Source organism: Mustela lutreola, chromosome 11 (assembly GCF_030435805.1).
Source record: "Mustela lutreola isolate mMusLut2 chromosome 11, mMusLut2.pri, whole genome shotgun sequence".
In the NCBI taxonomy this organism is placed as follows: Eukaryota; Metazoa; Chordata; class Mammalia; order Carnivora; family Mustelidae; genus Mustela; species Mustela lutreola.
In genome coordinates this window covers 2239982-2261076 of record NC_081300.1, presented here as the reverse complement: position 1 = coordinate 2261076, position 21095 = coordinate 2239982, and the positions used below count along the sequence as shown (strand labels likewise).

Genomic DNA, 21095 nt, shown 5'->3' with positions numbered 1-21095 from the left:
GGCGGCGGAGCCCCGAGCACTGCAGAAACTGGTACTTAAAAAAGAGCACCCTCTGTCTCTTTGCGTCCAGACCACAGTTATAGGCTCAGGAACAAAAACATAAAAACCAAGTTCGGTTTTCTTTTAAACTCTGAAGACTTGACAAGAAAAGCATGAAATTCAACATTCCTAAACAGAGTAACTAAATATTCTGCATTCCAGCAATGAAATGAAGAGACTTCGTGTTAGAAATGGCTCATCAGAAGGAAGTGTTTATTAATGCTCTTGGAATAGCGTACAAATCTCGTTATACCTCACTTTGAAATGCACTGCACTAAACCACTTTTTAAAAGAACTAAAATGGTCCTGACGTAGAATAGAAGGGCAAAAAAAGATTTTGCATTCAATTTATTTAATCTGGTGTGTGAGGGGTGGTTCCTATAGCTCTTTTATTAATTTGATACAAAAAGAAAAAACCCCAAGATCGGTGATTCTGGATGCAAACCACACTCAGTTCCACAGCCGTTGCCAGTGAGAACCAGGAGTGTCTCGCGCACGATCTGGAGGCGAGAGGGGCACCGCCAGCCCAGCACCCTCGGTGTCGGGGGATGGAGCGGCAGGGCAGCGAAGGCAGGAGCCCAGCGTTCAGCAGACGCACCTCAGATGCCCGTTCCTGGTGGCCTTGCTTCATACCTACAAGGAGGCGTCCATTTCTTCCTCCCTGAGATGAGCCTGGGCCAGGCGACTGCACCCTGTCAGGCCAAGGGCTCCCGAGTGCTGGCAGTGTCTGATAGCACCCCTGCAGGGGAACAGGAACAGGGTGTGCAGGGGCGGGGGCAGGGGAGGGGTCCCTCCTGCCCTCGGTGCTGGGGTCCCCAGAGGGGCGGCTGCCGGGGGCCGCAGGCAGACAGAGTTCGGGAGTCGAAACTGTCATCTTTACTTATTTATTTTTTAAGATTTTATTTATTTATTTGACAGAAATCTCAGGTAGGCAGAGAGAGAGAGGAGGAAGTAGGCTCCCTGCCGAGCAGAGATCCCAATGCAGGGCTCGATCCCAGGACCCTGAGATCATGACCTGAGCCGAAAGCAGAGGCTCAACCCACTGAGCCACCCAGGTGCCCCGAAACTGTCATCTTTAAACGAAGCATCTGCCTTCAGCTCAGGTCATGATCTCAGGGTCTGAGGATCGAGCCCCACATCGGGCTCCCTGCTCGGCGGGGAGCCTGCTTCCCCCTCTCCACCTCCCTGTGCTTGCTGCCCTCTCTTGCTATTTCTCTCCGTCAAGTAAATAAAATCTTCAAAAAAAAAAAATTAAAAAAGCGTCTTTCAAAAAAAAAAAAAAAACCCACAAAAAAAAAAAACAACAAAAAAACCACCAAATAAAAATAAATAAATAAATACATTTGACTTTGAGTGCAGAACGGCATCCCTACCTCCGAGCACAGAACCCGGGGGACAGCAGGGCCCAACAAGCAGACAAAGGAGAGGCCCAAACTGGCACGGTTGCTCCGCGGTCAGGGCTGGCTGGACGCCCCAGCCCCTCTCTTGGGTGAGGAAACCAGCTCAGGGTGGAGGCTGGAGTCTCAGGCAAAGCCTCTGGGAGAAACAAAAGGAACCCAGCCTGGGGGTGGGGAGCTGCACAAGGATGGTGTGATGGCAGCTGCAAGTGGGGGTCCGGGCCGAGGCCAGGGCCAGCGAGAGTGGGGGAGGGGAGGTGCTGCCTGTCCAGACGAGGGCAGCAGGTGCAAGGTGGCCCCCGCAGGGGGCAGGAGAGGACAGCCTGGCTGGAGGGAGAGAACGTGCAAGCTGTGCTGGCAGGGCCTCTGCTCCAACACATCCGAAAACAACACTGGAGCTCGCCTTTGCTCTGAACTTGGAGACGCTGGTATTTTAAGTGTCTTACTGCAATTATGAGGCAGCACACACCTCTATGAATAACCGCGTTGCTGTCATCCTACGGTGCCACGTGTGGTTAATGTCATTACCGACTCGCCTCACTTCCTTCCTTAAGACTTGAGCTTGTTTACAAACACCTTGTGCTGAAGTGTGATTAAGAACGCATTAAATGAGAGTCTGTTTTGTAGGCATTAAAAGCTGCAGAAACATAAAAATGAATTTTAACTAGGCTTTTCTTTAACGATATGATAATTAAATTAATGAAGGCACCAAGTTACCAATTAGGAGAACGACACGTTACAATCCCCCAAGTGCAGAGCAGAGCAGGAGAAGGCCTGCGCGCAGCCGCCCAGCGCGTCCCCCGGACTCTGGGGCTGGCGGACTCGGAACATCGCACCCGCACCCTCAGAAAGATAATTTTACACAAACCCAGTCCAGCACAGAAAATCTCTGGCTTCCAAATTTAAACTTCAAAAACCACACCGCTAAAGTCGCAAGTGAGAAAAGACAGGAGACAACATTCTGAAAGCCAGACTGTTCAGTTTCATGTCGCTAAAAGGACTGTAAGACGCTTGTACTGAGTATCAAGAAGTCCTTCTCCTTCCTCCTTAAGAAGCTGGGAGTCTTCCTGTGAAAGGACAGGTCTTCCCTGTTAGCGACCAAACCGAAGCCCTCTGGAGACGGAGGGACGCAGCGGCGCTCCGGAGCCCCGGCGCGGCTGACCAGCAGCACTCGGCCAGCAGCTGACTGAGCGCCCGTGACGACGGCAGGGCCAGCTGGGGGTGGTGACCACAGGACCTCTCACGCCTCCCAGCGGCCGCCCCGTCCGAGAGCCGCCGACATCACCAGCGGCCCGTGCGGGACTCTCGGCCCAGCCATCCCCGAGATCATGTTCTCAGCCGGTGTAAATCCAACACGGAGCTTGAACACTGGTTCCTGCACCGCGCGCCGGGAGGAGCGTGCTGCTTCCTTCTTACGCACCCGCCGAGGGCCAGATCTCGGACTCCCCCGCCCGCCGGCCCCCCGCCCCCGCCCCCGGCCCCGGCTCTCTCACCAGAGCTGAGCCTCACGCACCTGGGGGCGGAGGAAATAGGGAACAACACAGAAAGAAGTCAGAAACGAGGAAAGAAAGCCCTGTGCGTCCAGCTAAGAACAAGACGAGACAAAGTCTGGTCTCATGGGAGCCCCGGGCTCCTGTCTCAGGCCATGGGCCGGCCCGAAGCCCAGGGAGGTAACCCGTGACTACAGAAAGAAGGCAGAGCTGTGGGCCGGGTGGCCTCTGGTGCACAGTCTGCCCTTAGTTTTACACAAAGAATCATTTTACTGCTACATTGTTTCTACTCAATAACTTGTGTTAAAATTATCTCTTACACCTAACAGCTGTTGTGGCCCAAAGATAGCAGCGGCAAACTGTGGCCACAGTTTCTGATGGAGACTAACTTTGCAAGCAAGCCTTTGGGAGCCTCAAGAGCCAGAACATGAGCATCTCTGGGGGTCAAGCCCAGAAAGCAAAGCGGGAGCCATTGGGGTCCTGAGCCTGAGCCTGAGCCCGAGGCCCCAGTGTGGCTGAGGGAACGGGTCCTGCACAGTGCGGTGCATGGCCACGTCCGAGGTAAGGGGGGCCAGGCGGGGGCTGAGCACATGTGATCGCGCGTGTGCGCGCGCACACACACACACACACACACTCCCGGCCCGGCCTGCGGACCCCACGCAGGTTTATGCTGCCTGGGGCACTGCTTCATAACCAGCCCAGTGTTTTATGATGGGGTGTTGATGGGTGGCTTTGTTCCTTGTTACTAATTACACCTTATTTATGTCTTTAGTAATCACGTGTGTTTGTAGACTTGTTGCCGCCTCAACTGACAAAGGTGCGAGCATTCTCCTGTATCAGATGAAACAAATTACCCACTTCTATTCCTTAAGCATCAGAATCCAGCTTAGGGTCCTATCTCTCTGTTGGTCCTAAGGGCAGGAGCACTGCTGACTCAGCACGTTCTAGGCTCTGCTGGAACGTAAAGCTTAGTCGGACGGTTTTCTAATGTCAGTAACAAATTCTGCATTTCAGGACACCTTGAGGGGCTCCGTCAGTGAAGCCTCTGCCTTCGGCTCAGGTCATGATCCCAGAGTCCTGGGATCGAGTCCCACATTGGGCTCTCTGCTCAGCGGGGAGCCTGTTTCTCCCTCTGCCCCTCACCCTGCTTGTGCTTGCTCTGTTTTTCTCTTTCTCTCTCTGACAAATAAATACAATCTTAAAAAAAAAAAAAAATCCCACATCTCGAACAGAAATGTCACCAGCATCCCCAGCGGTGGGCGCTGTGCCCGTACCCCCCGGGGACAAACCCCGGCTGGTGGGTTCCATGTATTCCGCCTTCAGAGGCGGCCCTGGTTCTCATCAAGCACGACTGGACAAAACCCAACTGTGAAAAGGTGTTTTACGTTACCTTCTGCGACCTGTTCTCAAGTCACTCACAGGCCCACTCAAGAGTTTTCCAGAAGTAAAATAAGAAGGTTATTGACTATGACAGGTTTCAGAATGTTTCTTTCCGAGGGCGTGTTTTCCACATTATTTTCTCTTTTTCAGGCGCTCGCTGCAGTTCTTTTGGGATAAGTCGGGAGAGCCAACCGCAGCGTGCATTAAAGCCCGAAGCCATCTGTCCACACGTGTGCTGTTGTACGTGCGCGGGGCTGAGCTCTGTCCCGGGCGGAGCACGGGGGACACAGAGCCTCGTGCTGAGCGGGGAGGGGCGTGTGGGAGCAGGCGCACTGGTGGCGGAAGCGGAGAGCGCCCTGGCGCCCTCCTGGGCAGTTTCTGGTATTTGTGTGTGTGTGTCCCTGCTTCTCCAAGGATTTCACTCTCTGCATCCAGTTGGAGCTTCTGCATGAAACTCAATGACTCTGAGAGAGACCAGAGTTCTTTTCATAGACAAAATGGGTCGATGCTTGGTAGGATTTCAGGAGGTCTGAGAACTGAGGTGACCTGGACGGAGGACCCAGGAGGCCACGCTGCCCCTCCATACGCATGGCTATTGACGTCTAAAGTATTTAAAATTCAATAAGATTTAAAATTTGGTTCTTCAGGGACTCTAGCCACAGATCACCTGCTTCTTGGCCACCTGTGTTGGGAAGGTCGTCCGATGGTCCACAATGGGGTGGAGAGGACTGCTTTACGGTGTGTGTGTGTGCGCGTGCGCACGAGTGTGAGCTAGAGAGACCCGGACAGGCCAGGGGATACAGAGTGAATTCTGGAACTCTGCGGAAGACACGCTACCATGGATGCCCGCCGGAACCCCACTAAGGATTAACTCCACGTGGCTGAGGTGTTTCTCAATCTGATACAGGCCTGTGAGGATGTACCTTCCACTTTCCAGATCCCTAAGCTTCTAAACAGATATGATTCACTTAAGAACGACCTGAGTTCTCAAAAAGCTTTCTTTATGCGACTTTCCCAAGAAAACAGAAATTACACACATATGGGTCTAACATCGGCCCAGGTGCCATAAGCCCATCAGAACGGTAAATATTTCCGGGTGAATTCAGCACCCAGCAGGCCCGCAGCCCCGCCACACGATGCTGCAGGCTGGGGCTGGGGTGACTGCAGGAAGTGGCTTTCTCCGTAAGTCCACTTCCCATTCTGCGAAATAGCTGTGGTGACAGTGTCACTTTGCATCAGAAGTGTAGGAGGACGTGTGGCATCGGGAGGAAACAGCGCCACGGCGTCTGGAAGACTGAAAGGCTTGGGCTCGGTCCCATCATGCCCTTCTCCCCATGGCACGGACAGCACCCTGCCGGGGTTTGCAGGCCGTCACCCGGCCCGGGGCTGGCAGAGGGCGGGGTCCCCAGGGCACACTCCCCCATGGGCTGTGTGGGGAGGGGACGCTGAGGGCACAGCTGCCAGCAGAGCTCGCATGAGCTGGGCCTTCAGTGAACCCAATTTCTGTGTGGGGAGGAGAGATGACAGCAGAGGGCCTCTCCCCCTAATGATGGCTTCAAACAGGATGACTTCCCACTCCCAGGCTGGCGCGGCCAGAAGAGAGGCTTCTAAATCGGCGAAAAGACCCGGCGGCGTCCCACAGCTGGGATGAGTTGCAGGATGTAGGACTCCGTCAAGGAAAGGCCTTAAGGAATCACCCCGTGGACGGACAAGGGCGGCCCCCGCACAGCTGGGCTGTCAGTCCTTTCAGAAGAGACGGATTCTCCCACCAAAGCGAAGACGGTCCACACAGGATGGGAAGTGCCGTGTATCCGCAAACCAGCGTCTCATTTCTCAGAGTGTCGTTTGTGTACCGTCTGGAGGGTCTCGTCAAGCGAGTGCGTTTTAATGATGATTCAAGACACGGACGCCTTTCTGGGGGACGTGGTTATCCCTGGAGAGGCAACGTGCTGGTGCGTACTGCCCGCGTCTGGGCGCGCTCGGCTCCGAAGAACGGCGGGGAGAACTGATTGGTCTGACTGGAAACCAGACGGAGAAGTCACTCCCCACTGCAAGGTTCAGGCATGAACCTAAACTTTGTAGGTGCTCAGATTTTGGTTTTCAGTGTGGTATATTTTTCCTTAAACCAATGAGATAGAAACATCCAGAAACATGGGGAACTTGTGAGCCAGGTATGGTGGCAGGGAAATGCAGTCCCACGCTGAGTGAACCCCAAACCCAGGAGCCCAAGTAACATGGTCTCTCTCCTGTCTCCCTGCCGTACACGGACCCGACACTGAGGACTGGTCACAGCCGGTCACATGCAGACCCCACGCTGAGGGCCTGCTGCAAATGGACAGTCTCTTGTGAGGGGCAGTTGGTCCAACACCTTTCATTCAAGTGGACAAAAGGTCCTGAATCCCCGCTGTAGCCAGGTGACACAAATGTCTTCTGTCCCTTGGCCAGGTTCCCTACTGGGCTCCCCAGGGCCATCTTCCAGGTAGAGTCTCCCCAAAGGCAAGGGGGCTATTTTTAGCCCGTGGACCCAGTTTTCTTCCAGGAGCCTCCACGGGGGAGGCCAGAGCATGCGGCGAGTCTCAGCCAGACCCAGGGCTCGGGCAGCGAGCACGGGTGCCCCTGGGGCCTCCAGGGCTGCCGGGGCGCGTCCTTCCTGGGTCTGCCCGATCCCCAGCATGAACACAGACCCAGTGACAATGTGCTGATAAATTAGTGAGCCTTCTTAAAACTCCACGGAACCAAAGGCAAATAGGGCTTTCTTCGTTTCCGAAGGCTGGGAATGATTCACGGAAACAGTCCCGTGGCTCCTCCCGTGGCTGCAGTCTTTCTCCCTCACGCTCACCCCCAGATGCTCTGCTCCGTGCCGGGGCCACGGGAACGGGGCTCTCAGGCCGCCCTGCCCTGCGTCCTGCTCCACCAGCCACTAACGTGCAAGGCTGGGAAGGTGGCCGTCTCTCTCTGCCTTCTGGAACACACCCCTCCCTCCGGCATCCCGTCCTGTGCTCTTCCGGGGGACGGAGAGTGCGGTGGGAAGACCGCGGGGTGCTGAGTCACGGGGGAAACCCGTCGCCGAAGGTCCTACTGGGAGGGGACTCCTTCCAGGCGCTGGACAGAGGCCCCGGCCGGAGCAGGGAGTCACACCCACCCCGACATGGGACGGGTCCTCAGCAGGGGTGCGGGAGGGGAGAGAGACAGCCCCGCAGAGACCCTCTGATCACAGGTCAGCCCGGCACCCTGACACAGACACTGCTCCGACCGTCCCCCACGTCCAAGTGGGCCGCACGGAACCCCTGCGGGAGCACACAGGAGTCCACAGCAGCGCAGCGGCCCACGGCGTCTCCTTCTATTCTGGTGCCCGTCTAAATGCCACGGATCATCTCAGACGCTCATTCGGAAAGCTGTGAAACCCTTCTCTCCGGTGACAAGAACAAAAAACAAAAAACAAAAAAACCCTGCAGAGCTTTACCATGTAACGATCACCGGCAGACACCAGTGTTCTTAAATCCCCAATATCTTAATCGTCCAAATGTTAAACATCAGCTTTCAGAAGCAAGAGTGCAAGTATGGGCCTCCCCACGGCTCCGCCATCTTATTTTGGGAGAACTAACAAATTAAGAGCGTGTTTCAGTGACTCACAACGTCAAACACAGGAGAGAACCGCGAGTCACAGAGTGGTTTTTAGAACTGGGGCCACGAATCCATCGTCAGGAGACTGCGGTCCCCTGGGGTCAGAGGTGGCCGGTCTGCACGAGTGGCTGCTGTCCACCCTCACCTGCGGTGGGCAGAGACGCGGCTCCGGGTGTGGACCCTGCCCGACCCGACTCGCAGCTCAACGCCACTGCCATTAGAACGAGGCGATCAGTCGTCCAGTTTGAGGTTTAAGAATCCAAAAGTCACCCCCCCATTCAGTATGAACTAAGATCATTAATGTGTTGATAAAGTGAGTCCCCCCGTCAGCAGTGAAGGGAGGATCCAAACCAGTAAGGACATTACAGACAGCGAAGCCCCTTTAGTTCCTCTGGGGCCGGAAATCACCTGTGAAGACACTCGCTAACACTGTAGCTCATGAAGGCAGCACAGAAGCGAGAATGGGGGGGGGACTTGAAACAAGTCTGGAGAAGGACCCTCGGCTGATGCAGGAAAGGAGTCCAAGCAGGAGCAGAGAAGGACCCCCTGCCGCTCGGGTCACGGTCATGCACTGCAAACCCTATCGCAAGCAAGCGTGGTGGAGGGGCTGGAGGGCTGTTGCCCAACCCCACCCCAGGGCTTCTGGAAGCACTTTCGTGTGCGAGTGGCAGAGGGGGTGGCCGGCCCTCAGCTCCAGGACGGTCGTGAGCCCCGACGCGTCCTGACTGTCACACACATGAGGCTCCGTCAACATGAAGTACCGAAGCCGGGAAGAGATTTCCTGTCCCTGCCCCCACGACAGGAGGGTTCAACGTTCCACACACAAGGTCAGCCCCGTCATCACCTAAAATGACCCTTGATGGTAGAGAAGGTCCCAGACGGAGCATGAAGCCATCAGGAGCCTGGCGACCGGCGGCCCCGGGGAGGTCAGGAGCCAGAGGCTGAGCCTCGGTTCGGACACATGCCAGGGGTGTAGGGCAGCACAGAGCACCGCCCTCAGCAAGGGGAGCCGAGGCCGATACAATGAGTGGACGCCGTGCGGGAAACACAGGGTAACTGCTGAAGACCTTGGATTCGGACCGTTTTTATGTGCATTCTTCCCTTTTGCTTATCGGTACCTTCTAAGCGTGTACGGCGACCGAGTGCGCAGGGACGGTGGACAGCGGGCCCCGTGAGGGCCAGCCCAGTAAGACTGTCGTGGGCTGGGGTCCGGGCCGAGACGTGCGGGTCTTGGTCTCTGTGCTCAGGGCCACTCTAGACGTTTCTGAGGCGGGGGTAATCCCCCCCAGTTTCCAAGGGAGCCTTGCAGCCAAAGTCGGTATTGAGGGGTCGTGCTCAGTGACAAACCGGCCCACTTCTTACCTTGTCGCCCTTCTCCGCGCTCAACTCCCGCTTTCCCGCGTGGTTTCCCATCCTGCGTCGATGAGCTCGTCAGAAGCTACGAGAAAAACACAAGGCATTGGCTTCAATACCCTCGGAGTTCCTGCAGTTTCAGTCAGAGCGACAGTCCTGGGAGATACACCTTGCCCGTCTGAGACGAGAAAATGAAAACCCCCGGACGTGAGACACACCGGAAGCCGCATGAGCACGTTACACCTCGGCTTCTGATGCCGACCCCACTGCAAGGACGTGGGACCCCGGCCATCCCCACGACCTGCTCAGTAACAAAGACCCCTCCGTGTGTTTCCTCATCCTGGACAAAGAACCCGAGTCCAGACCTCTCGTGCGCAGCGTCCGCCCCCGGCGTAGCGCCAGGGCGGGTCCCATCTCCTCCCCGGGTGCGCTGAGCCGCGCTGAGAGCAGACAGGGTGACACTCCTGAAAACGAACGGCCCGTCTGGGCCCGCTGTTATGGGAATCATGGGGGCACAGACACTGCAGGGTCACACTGAGGACGGCTCATCAGACAAGTGAGCATCCCAACAATGCACACCATCGGCGAAGAAGATGAAGTCGGCTTAAAAAAAAAAAAATCTGTTCTTCATCTGTTTTTTCTAACAAACTTTAGCAGCATATTCATGGTTTTTCACCCCCACAAGGCACAAAAGTGGAGGATTTACCCACACTCACTGTACACCAACTGCTCACCAGGACCACGTGCCCCATCACCGTTGACCATCCCCTGGGCGCAGATGCTGGTGTTTAAGGACAGGTATAAGTGTCATTGTCCACGAGGAACTCTTTGTTTTCAACATGTGACAACCATGCCCTGCTGAATGCGAAGCAGCTGTCCTTGAAGGGTACAGGTGGGAAGGATTTCTCGATGGTACATATGCCCGGATAAAAGGAAAGTCGCACTCCCCAAGAGGGGACAGGGAACTTGCTTAAGATCTGAAGTTTTCCAAAGTCTCCCACAGTCCTGGGTGCCTCTGAGTGACCACGAAGGATGCCTTGGCCCTTCTCCACGAGGACCCTGACGGACGGCGGGATGGGCGAGAAAGGAAGCGATGACATTCTCGAGTGCCCCTCCCAGGCTGTGTGCGTCCCTGAGCAGCTACGGGCCGAGACCCTCAACAGCCAACACCCGTGGAGAGAACAGCCTTCCCGCCTCACCCTGTACACGGAAACCAGGCCAGGCGATGGCACGTCCCGTGAGCCCGGGGAAGCGAAGGATTCGGTGAAACAGAGATGACGAATTCCGGTTAATCAAAGGCAGCTGTGGTGGCAGTGAGACGTCAGCTGAGGAGAACCAGTAAATTCCGCACGGTTCCCGCAGGAGAGTGAAGAAACCCCTCGTGTTTAAGAATGTACGCTTTTAAGGATGCGAGTCTACCTCCGCAGGTCACGCCAGCCTCCAAGGTGGTTCCACCGTCTGTCTAACGAACCATTTAAACCGACCATCTCAAGACCCTCACGGGCGAGATGGAGGTGAGGCACACAGTACTCCACGTGACAGGCACAGAGAGGGAAAGAGAACTTGCTTTTGTCCTCTTGGGGTCTACAGAGTAGTCAGGGAGTATGAGTGGGTGTGTTGTCCCAGGAGACGCCATCCCTCTGAAGTTTGGCTACTTTTCGATTCCTCGTAGGGTTTTAACTAGATATTGAGAACTCGCAAGATGTGTAGAATACACACACTAATAAAACACTCGATCTCTGTGGATCTCCCTCCCGTTTTAGAAATAAGAATGGGTTATACAAAACTAAACACAGACAATAACAGAGATGGTTAAATGTCTATACCGCCCAGAGCAATCTACAGATTTAGTGTGATCCCTACCAAAATACCAATTGCCTTTACACAAAACTAGAACAAGCAATCCCGAAATCTGTACGGAACCACAAAAGACTCAGAATAGCCAGAGTGATCTTAGAAAACAAAACTGGACGCATCACAATCCCAGATTTTGAGACGTATCACTGTACAGTACAGCAGTAATCAAACTAGTATGTTACTAGCACAAAAACAGACACACGGGTCAATGGAATGGAACAGAAAAGCCCAGAAATAAAACCATGATTACACGATCCATTAATTCCGACAACGGAAGCAAGAATATGTAGTGGGACAAAGCCTCTTCAGTAAACGGTGTTGGGAATGCTGGACAGCTCCGGGCGGAAGAGCGGACGGACGACTTTCTCACACCACTATCTCACCCCGAAAGGCCAAGTTGTTGGCTTTACAAGAAACTAACTGGTTTTGCCCACGTTCCGCAGAATGGATGAAGAAGATGTGGTCTACATGCAACGCCGCATCACACGGCCACCAGGAAGAGCGGAATCTTGCCATCTGCAACAACACGGATGGTCTGGAGGAGAGATGGTAAGTGGCGTAACTCAGAGAAAGACGGATGCCTTCTGGTTTCAGTCGCTCGGAAACTGCAGAAACAGAGCCGGCGAACAAAGGGAAACAAGAGGACAAACGAAGAAACACTGAACTCCAGAGGACGCACGGACGGTCCCGAGTGGAGGGGCTGGGGAGGGGCTAAACGGGAAGGGGAGAAAAATGAAACATCGGCAAGAAGACTGCATTTCTTTTAAAGCCAACGACTTGGACTTTCAGGGTTTCCTTCCATCTGGGCGTAAAGAACCTCACGTCACCAACCGTGTTCTCCCCTGGGCAGCGCATCTCCTGCCCCCCACCCCTACTTCCTCCAGCCGGTGTCTCCCCCCCTCCCCAGAGTGATGTTCCCTTCTTCCAGAAAATAAATCTCGAAGACTCTAACCTAAATCAGAATCCTGTGGGGTGTGTAAATATTTGGGGGCTTGTGGACAAAAGTGGAGCTATTTTTGGACAAAGGGCGTTTGAGGCTGAAATCCAATGACAGACGTGCGCCCCACCCTGACCCTCTGGGAGAAAGGTAATGCTTCTTCCAAGCTGGTCTGTCCTGATCCAAACTTCCTCAAACTCCAAAGCAAAACTTGAGGCGGCCCTTGGGAGCGTTGTTCCTGAAAGATTTAATCCATATTCAGAAAACTCAAGACTACCGGACCTAGGGTAGATGGACGTCACAAAAGTCCAGGTCAGACTTCTGAATGCACGCAGAAGCAGTTGGAGTGGACCGCCTCTCAGATTAATAGCAGGAGAATTTATTTTACACGAACCACTTTCTGTAGGCAGATTCTCGCATTAAATCACAACATGCACTCTGGCCCAAAGAGAATGACAGGGCATGCAAGGGGAGAAGTGACATGGGAACGGTGATTAGAGCCTTCGTCACGGACTGGGCCTTCCAAGGCACCCGAGGTGAGGGGCATCTTGTAGAACGGCGGGCAAAGCCACGGCATGCACACGAGTCCGGGCGCTGGCTTTGCTGGGTCTCACTGCGCCCTCACGAGCTAGCAGAGCGGGACGGGCAAGGGCGAGGCACTGGGACGGGGAGCTCACTACTGCCCGCCAGCCTCCCGAACACGCTGCGAAGAACCAGCCGCAGACCAACCAGTGGGACACTGGCCGGTCATCTTTAGTCCACTGCATTTTTTTTTTAAGTTCACTTATTTATTTTTTAAGTCCTCTCTGCACCCAGCGTGGGGCTGGCACTCCATGGGCCGGACATCGAGAGCCGCCCGCTCTCCCGACCCGGCCAGCCAGCGTCCCTGTTCCCTTTCACTTCTGCAACTAACCGAACAGGGAGAGCGGAATTCTGAACGTGTGGGATGCCGCTCGGAGGCCAGCGGACTCTGAGGAGTCTTGAGTAACGCGAGAAGCTTCTTGTGAAATAATAAAAAAAGGAAGTGGGGGTGGCGGGCGGGGAGAGTAGAACTGGAAGCAGAAGACCTCCGTCTGCACGGGGCGGGGGCTGCCTCACGCTGCTTAGGGTGACGTCCTGTTCCAGAGGGGAGGCCTACACGGTCCCCCGGGGCTGCTGGAAATCTCCATAACGCGTCCATGGGCACCGACGCCACAGCAGCTCGGCGGCTGACACCCCGCGTGAGCCGTTCAAGGTCACAAGCCGTTCAAGGTCACAAGGCTAACCGTGCAGCCTTCACAGTTCAGACTTCACCCCTCCTGCAGCCGACGCTCCCCGCGGGCCCCGTGGTGGAGATCCTGAAGGACCCCACAGATGAGCCCCGCCGCGGGCGGCCGGGAATGGAGGTGCGCGGCAGGGCTGCCGGGCGTGAGGCACGTGTGAACACAGGGCACCGCCGAGGATAGGGTTGGCTGCGTCCGGCCACGTCCGGCTGGGCTTCTGGCACATCTGAGTGGGGTGCCGTCCAGGCCGGTGCTGTGCGACGCCGTGCAATCAGCCCCACCTCTCTGAGCCTCCCATTCCCTTCCGGTGGTGAGACGCAGCAGCTGTGGGCTGGTTAGAGCGAGAGTCCGTCTAGTCACCCCTGGTTTCTGTCCTCGGGTCCCTCCCAGCAGGTGCACATGACCGTGGCGGGTCGAGCAGCTGCAGGAATGCACGGACCCAGCCGTGGGCATCCGCTCAAACTGTCCAGGTCGAGGGAAGAGAAGGGGTAAGGACACTGGTAGTCCCTGAGGAGCCCAGCAGTGGTGCCTCATAAGGAGCCTGAAATGAGAGCTCAGGCCCCCTGGGGGACCAGCCCGACCCAGGAAGTTAGGCAACTGGTGCTGGTTCAAGACGGTGCTGAGTAGGACGGCGAGGAGTCCGCCAGCTGCAGCCGCAAGCGACAGCGTCCCCGGCTTCAGAGGAGCCTTCAGATCCTTGCCCAGTGTACGTTCACAGGCGGGAGGGTGGCGGGGACCTGACTGTGAGACAGAGAAGGTCCTAGACATCGCCCAGACCCAAGCCTCCCGGAACGCAGGGTTCCTGAGGGCGCAGAGGGGCCAGGGAGCCCGGGGACCACAGTGCCTGGTCAGAGGCCATGCGGGAGCCACTCTCACTCCTCACTGCCTCAGGGCTCAGAGCATCTACCTTCTAAGTCATGTAATTAGAGGAACAGCCCTGTAATAGCTTTGTTCCCACTTCACAGCTGAGAAAATAACGTTTAGAAGACTGAATCTCGCTTCGAGTGGTTCATGACTTTAGGAAAATATTTTACTTAGAAATTAATGTATTATAAATACGTCTTACATGGAAAAAATCACTATAGGTCTAAGATATACATTTCTATTACTAATGAGCACAATACAAAGAAGACAGACCTGTGGCAAGGAGCCTTGAGAACAGGGACTGCGAGGACGTACGCCCGAGAACACTCACCTGGGGACACGCGCTGACTAACGAGAACAGGGACACTCCTCAGCCGAGGCCAGAAAGCCCGCACCGACGGCGCAGAGCCCGACCACACGACCAACACGCCCGCCCTCTCCTCCCGTCCCTAGACAAAGGCTTGTAGTTCGGTAAGGTGCCGGACACAGAATGAGACCAACAGGGCATTAATCACAACCCCGAAGAGCTAATCTTCCACATGTCTCAACGGGAAACATTCACATTTCTTCCAATGACATTTTTTAAAAATAAATAATTGCGCTTCACACTCAGTAGGGAGCCAGAGGGCTGACTCTGTCCTGGGTCTCTGGTGCTATTTCAAAGCCATGTTTTCCCGTTTTGCGTGCACCTGCCAACGTGTGGGCGTGGCCAGGAAGCACCCCAGGGGGACAGCACTGGAAGGATGGGCTGGGGTCTGCGTGGGCCACAGAGGCGGGTGGACCACTGACCCCGTGGGTAACCTGGTAAAACCTACCCCCGGCAGCTGCGGGTACTTCCCAGCAGGCAGGAGTGTTAACGTGCATTTATGACGGCAGGATTGAAACACCCACCAGGGTAGTAACTTTTGCTTTCCTGATCTTTTAAATCCATGAAACGGACTTTGGTGTTAACCATTCATAGAATTTTTGCTTTTCACTGGACTCTGAAGGTCACCAGACCTGACTGTTCTGGCCACCGCTGCTCCCACGTCACCGGGGTCCGAAGGGCCCCAGCGCCTGGTCGCTGGGCCCGGCAGCAGTCCCCGGGGACGGAGCGGAGCCGTTGCTCGCACTGACGGAGGAACCACCGGGCGTGCAGGAGCGTGTCGTCGTGTTTCGGGGGTGGTCCGGGGTGGTCCACCTGCGCGTTCCAGAGGACAGGGAGCGAGGCAGGCTTCGTGGATTCTGGGCATGTGCGTGGCAGAGGCTTGTCTGACCTCTGAACTGTGGGTCGGGTACTAAGAGGAAAAAGTGCGGAATTCAGATGGATGGGGGTAGTTGTGCCTCAGGAAGGGCGTCACCAGCTTGAAGGTCCTGAAGCAGGAGGCGTGACACTTCCGACAGGGCAGCCTCCTCTCCTTTTTGGGAATGCTAACCTTGGACAGAAGGAACTCCCAGGAGAGGGTCTGGGACCTGGCGGTGCTGGTGGCTGGCTCCATCCCCTCGGGTGACTGCTGCATCCCGCGCGCTCCTCGGGGGCTCCAGCGCGTCCGCTGGGCACAAGAGCCCCACCCGGAGCGCCGGCAGCTGGATCGGAGAGGGGGGCGGGCGGCTACAGACCGGAAGTACCTGCAGCCCGAGTGACACGGGGGGAGCACGTAACACGCTCTCCCGCCCTGGTCCCCCGACCCCCCCTGCAAACCTGAGAGGGGAGCAGGACTTTCTGGACTGTTGGGGGCAGGGCCGGTTAATATCTGACCAGCACCTGAGGCCAGGAACTGTGGCCAGAGGCTAACAAACCCCAGCAGGGGCCTCCTGGGACCAGCCACGGGCCGTCTTCCACCACATCCCCCGCCGAGCCAGGCACGGACGCAGGCGGATGGCGTTATCCAGGTAGGTGTGTGCTCGCTGCTCAGCCCAGAACCCCGCTCTGGTAATCAGCCGTGCCTGCAGCATGACCACAGACCCACGAGCGCCCCATGACTCAGCACACAGTCCAGGGCTGTGAGAAGAAACACACACTCTGGGCATCGCTCGGGGCCAGAGCTGGTGACCACAAGACAGAACAATGTGCCTTCGACTCCGTGCGTCTTTCCATCCACCTCCGGAACGGCTCATGCATCCCTGACACGGGGCGTGGTGGCTCCTGATGGTCACGCACAGGGAGGAGGCGTCGGCTCAGGCGTCGGCTCAGGCGTCGGCTCAGGCGTCGGCTCAGGCGTCGGCTCAGGCGTCGGCGCAGGCCGCAGGTTTCTAGGTGCCATGGGGCCGAGTCCCCTCTGAGTCTTAACTAAACTAAACCTGTATTTCTTTCCGAAAACACAGAAAACATCTGAAGCTTGAACTATTGGTCTAAAATGTTCAGATTCAAATCACCAACCCCTATGGGGCCCCATGGGAGACAGCAGATCTCACTGCATCATGGTACTGGGCGACTTCTTTCCAGAACCTTCCAGATTCCAATCAGGGAAAAGCATGGTGCCCTGCGTGGTCGTCAGTGCATCCCAGTCCCACCAGAGACATGGTCAGAGGCTTCCGGTGGGCCCTGCCGCTGCCGCAGGGTGAGCCTGCACTTCTGGAGAGCCAAGGGAAAGATAAAGTAGGTGGTGAGTGGCCGTGATATTCACAGGAAGGGGCGGGAGACAGTCCCGGGAGACAGGATGGGGCTGGAGATGGTGTCGGGAGACAGGGTGTGTGGCCGGGGCCGGAGGTCTGGGCTCAGGAAGCTGACAGCAGCCCACAGGCCAGGGCTACCACGGGCTGGGCGCTCTCTCCACATTTCAGAGGATTGCTTCTTCGTCTTCTCCCTGCTCCGCTGAGACACGGCCCTGGCTGTGCTCGTCTTACAAATGGGGAAGCTCGGAGGTCGGGAAGGTCGGGGGACCCTAGGTCGTGCACGGCCACCACATGGAAGGCCATCTCCAGAGCTCCAGCTCCGGCTCAGCTGTGAACTAACAGGGCCCCAGACAAAGCATCTCATTTCTAGGATTTCAAAGGATTTCTTGAAGCCTGAGTCTTGGGTTTGTTAAGGCAAAGAGCTCCCCGCGAAGGTCAGCAGGGGGCCCTCGTCCCGCCCTCGTGCCACACAGCCCGGCTCTCCTGGGTCCAAAGACATCGACCAGGACTTCACAAAGCGTTCGCTCCTCACATCTTCTGCGTGAAAACCACCGCAGAGCCTCGGTGAATAATGAGGGCTTCCAGGAGCACCTCCTGCAACGCAGCCCCTTTTGAATCTGTTACTGAGAAACGGCATTTAAGTAAGTACGTAACAAAGGCCGAGAGTGTGCCGAGTGTGCCTTCTACACGAGGCCGCCGAGAGCTTCCGTCTTGAACGAGCGCTTTCTAGCTGGCTCTGCACGGCACTGGGTTCCTAAGTGGCATCTTTAGGACTGAAAAACTGAAAAAGACCAACTTCCTTTCAGAAGGCAGTGGTTTAGCACCACAAGGCTGAGGCCTTGGGATTTTCTTGTTGCATCAAAACCAAGACTGTTCAGGACGGCCCTTTTACAGGACACCAGTGCCCACCCCGTGCGTCACTATATATGATGTATTACGTATTATATATTATATATTATAACGCATCTTAGCCCTTTCTACTCCTTACAAATCACAGCATTTCCTATTTGACCCCCTGGCAGAATTTACACGAGGCGTGGTGACATCGAAAGACAGGGCAGAACTGATCTAAAGAAGCAAAAGGGCATGCTGGCGTGGGAGAAAACAGCATGTGGCGGCAAACCTGGATTCTAGCCGCATCTGCCCTCAGCAGCAAGGCAGCCGTGGACGCATCAGCTGGCTTTGGGGAGCCTCACCTGCTGTCCTTCTGGGGAAGCGAGAGGCCGGGCGGGGGCGGCTTGGGGCCCAACAACAGCCAGGGACAACGTTCCACTTCTGCCAGCGTCGGCTCCACACACCCAGCATCTTTACGCCTCGAGCGCTCCCCGACAAGGACTAAGCAACGCCACCCACATTGTGTCAGACTGTGACAGCTGGTTTCCGAAGTCAGAGGCCACGCCCCGGACAAGATGCTATGAAAACTCACTCCTAGAGTGTCTGCTTGTGCTCAGCGCCAGAAGGAGCGGCAGGAGAGCAGGCGAAGAGAGCTGGACCCTGTCAGGCCCGCAGCGCACAAACACACCCACACGAGTGTGTGCACACTCACGCATGCCGTGCACACGTGCGCGCTCACTCTCTCCCTCTTCCGAGTTCCAGGATGCTAGGAAGGCATCCACACATGTTCTCCAGCCCGTCCCTTCTGCCGGGAGTCCTCAGACTTACTCTGACCTACTTCTGCCTCAAACCCTTTATAGAATGCGGCAGGGTATGCCCAGGAGAGAAGCCCACATGCGGTCGGAGGCCCAGGCCAGAGCTCTGTCAGTTGGAGCTGCTGTAACGACCCTTACAACAAAAGTGGGGCTTTTGGTTTGCACACTGCTCCATCCCCAGCACCGTGACAGCGACTGGTATGTCGTAGGTGCTCAGGAAATACCCATGAAGTGACTAGGAGAAAACGGAATGAAACCAGGAAGCCGCCCCTCGATCCCAACCAATCACATGTGCTCACCTGCCCACACACACATTCTCTCGAGCGGCAGTCTGTGCCCGGAGACCCGTCCTTGGTTTGTGGCCAAACACCCAACCAGACCAGCACATGGTCCACGGGGAAGCCCAAGGGGTGGGCGTGGGGGGAGGACCGGCTGAGCCGGAAGAGCCGCCGAGGTCCACCCAGCCTGGGGCACCAAGGGGACAGCCAAGGAGCCAGGGCCCTGAAGGCCCATCTGGGGCGGAGTCCCGGCAAACACGGAAGCCCTGGCTCAGAAGGAACCCAGGACCCTGCAGACAGGAAGTGTGGGTAGATGGCTGGGCGCCGAGCTCAGACGCAGTGGCCAGACTGCCAGCCCCTGCCCTCAGCTCCAGACGGAAACCTGCCACGCCTGCTGGCATGGGGACCAAGAGGCACGGGGGGCGGAGGGTCTGGGTGCCCAGGTCCTGGACACAGAGCCCGCAGCCAGATCCCCGGGAGCGGCCGCCTGGCCCACACGTGCTGTGCAAAGAGGCCAAGGCCAAGGGCAAAGCGACTCCTCTGAGCCTGGGAAGGGGGTGTAGCGTGGAGTCGGGGACGCTGCCCTTCGGGAGGCGAGGGGGACCCGGCGTCAAGGAAGCGCGCCCCTGTGCTCAGCTCCCACATCACCCGTCACAGCAACACGTAGAAACAATGCACCGGTGGACTCAGGGGCTGGGGGTTTGTGCCTGAATTAATTATCTCTTCAAGGTGCTAATTTAGAGATTACGCTCTAGTAAACCTTCCTCCAAATGTGGCTAAATAGAAACACCTGAAGCCAGGCCGATCCAACCAGGCCCTGGCACAGCGGACTGGCCTCCGGGCGGGGGGCAGCCCGGCTCCCTGGGCAGGGAGCTCAGTAGGGACCCTCTGTGCATGAGTCAGGCCCACGGCTGACGCTGCACTGAGACCTCCACCGGCTGCTTCTCCTGCCTGCCTGAAGCCCACGGGCACCGCCCGGGGCCTGGGCGTCGCCTGCTTGGAGGACCGAGTGGACACCTGCTGCTTCCCTCCGCACGCTGTCCCGCCGCCTGCCTCCGGCACACACCACCCAAGGGCCGGGCCGGGTCTGTGCAGAGACTGCCGGAGCGCGCCCAGCGAGACGACGGTAAGACGACAATGGGGAGACCCTGGGGTCTGGATCCCAGAGCAGCCTCCTTCCGGGCTCCCTCCTGATGACGGGAGTCACGGTCATGGGGTGTCGCTCGCGGGAGGAGGTCGGGGCGAGCCCTGTGGGTTGAGTGCAGGGTACATTTTCCAAACTCCTGTCTGAGCCCAAGTCTTGAGAGAAGAGAAATCCGTCCCAGAGGCACAGGCTCTGCGACGACTCTACCACAGCGGCTCCCACGAGACCGCCGCCTCGGGCCGGCCCTGGCTTCAGTTGTTGCTGCTTCTTCAGTTGGTTTGAAATCTCGTCCAGGTTTTAACCTAGCTTCACAGTAACATGTACTTTTCCTACAGCTCACTTACTTCGGTGTTGCCAACCCTCTGGACATGTGTACTTCTATTTACACTTAGTGTCAGGACAGTTACCTAATGCGGCTTTACCTGTGACGTTTCGCAGCATTTTCAGGAAGTCTTCCTCCAGGTCTGAGCACCGCCACCCCCACCCCACAGTCCCCACCACCAGTCTGGAGTGGATGAGGTCGGCTTTCCGTATTGGTCTGAAGCCCTCTCTCCTCCAAAATAAGTCCTGACATATGGGAATCAGGACAGATAAAAGAATCACCATCTCTCTCCTGGGATGGTGCCCCCTTCCAGGAGCAGTGCGACACGCCGTCCGGAGGCTGCAGACGTGTTCCGCCTGTGCCGACACCTGAGGTCTCCTCTCTAGATTCCTGGGAAGACAAGTGCGGCGGTGCCCACACTTCAGAATGCTCCGTCTCAGCCCTTCCAAGGTCACTGCATCTTTAGACACCAAAGGAACCAGAATAAAAACAACCAGGGCACCCCCACTGCAGCCCCCCAACACGTATGCACAGACACACACACGCACACACACAGAAACCTAGTTTGTAAAATATAAGTATCACATTTATTTTATTAAATTGCTGCTTGAATTTACCCGGTCTTCCAAGGCAACACGGTAAGCTGAGCGAATCACATATGACGCTCTTCTGACGGGGGAGGAACAGACGCGGCGTCTTCCTCCCCGAACTCCAGACCCTGCTGTGCACCAGTCGCACGATGACGACAGGCCCAGCAGAGCTCCGCCAGCCGCGGATGCTACAGACAGGAAACCCACACGCTATGCCAGTGACACCAAGGCACGTAAGCCACACTTGCAGTGTCCCAGGATGCACACGCGTGATGGAACATTTAAGCTCCGCGTCAGCAAATGCTCCCGAGCCA

General features: G+C 56.5%; 1 protein-coding gene across 4 annotated transcripts in view; it reads right to left on the bottom strand.

The window, feature by feature from the left end:
- MBP (myelin basic protein) overlaps nucleotides 1-21095 on the bottom strand; it is a 100604-nt gene that overhangs the window by 72542 nt on the left and 6967 nt on the right. For all 4 annotated transcript variants that reach the window (XM_059140779.1, XM_059140780.1, XM_059140781.1 and 1 more), the window contains exon 2: nucleotides 9293-9368. In XM_059140779.1, coding sequence (XP_058996762.1) covers nucleotides 9293-9343 — 51 coding nt within the window. In that variant the 5' untranslated portion in view covers nucleotides 9344-9368. The remainder of the gene's footprint in view (nucleotides 1-9292; nucleotides 9369-21095) is intronic.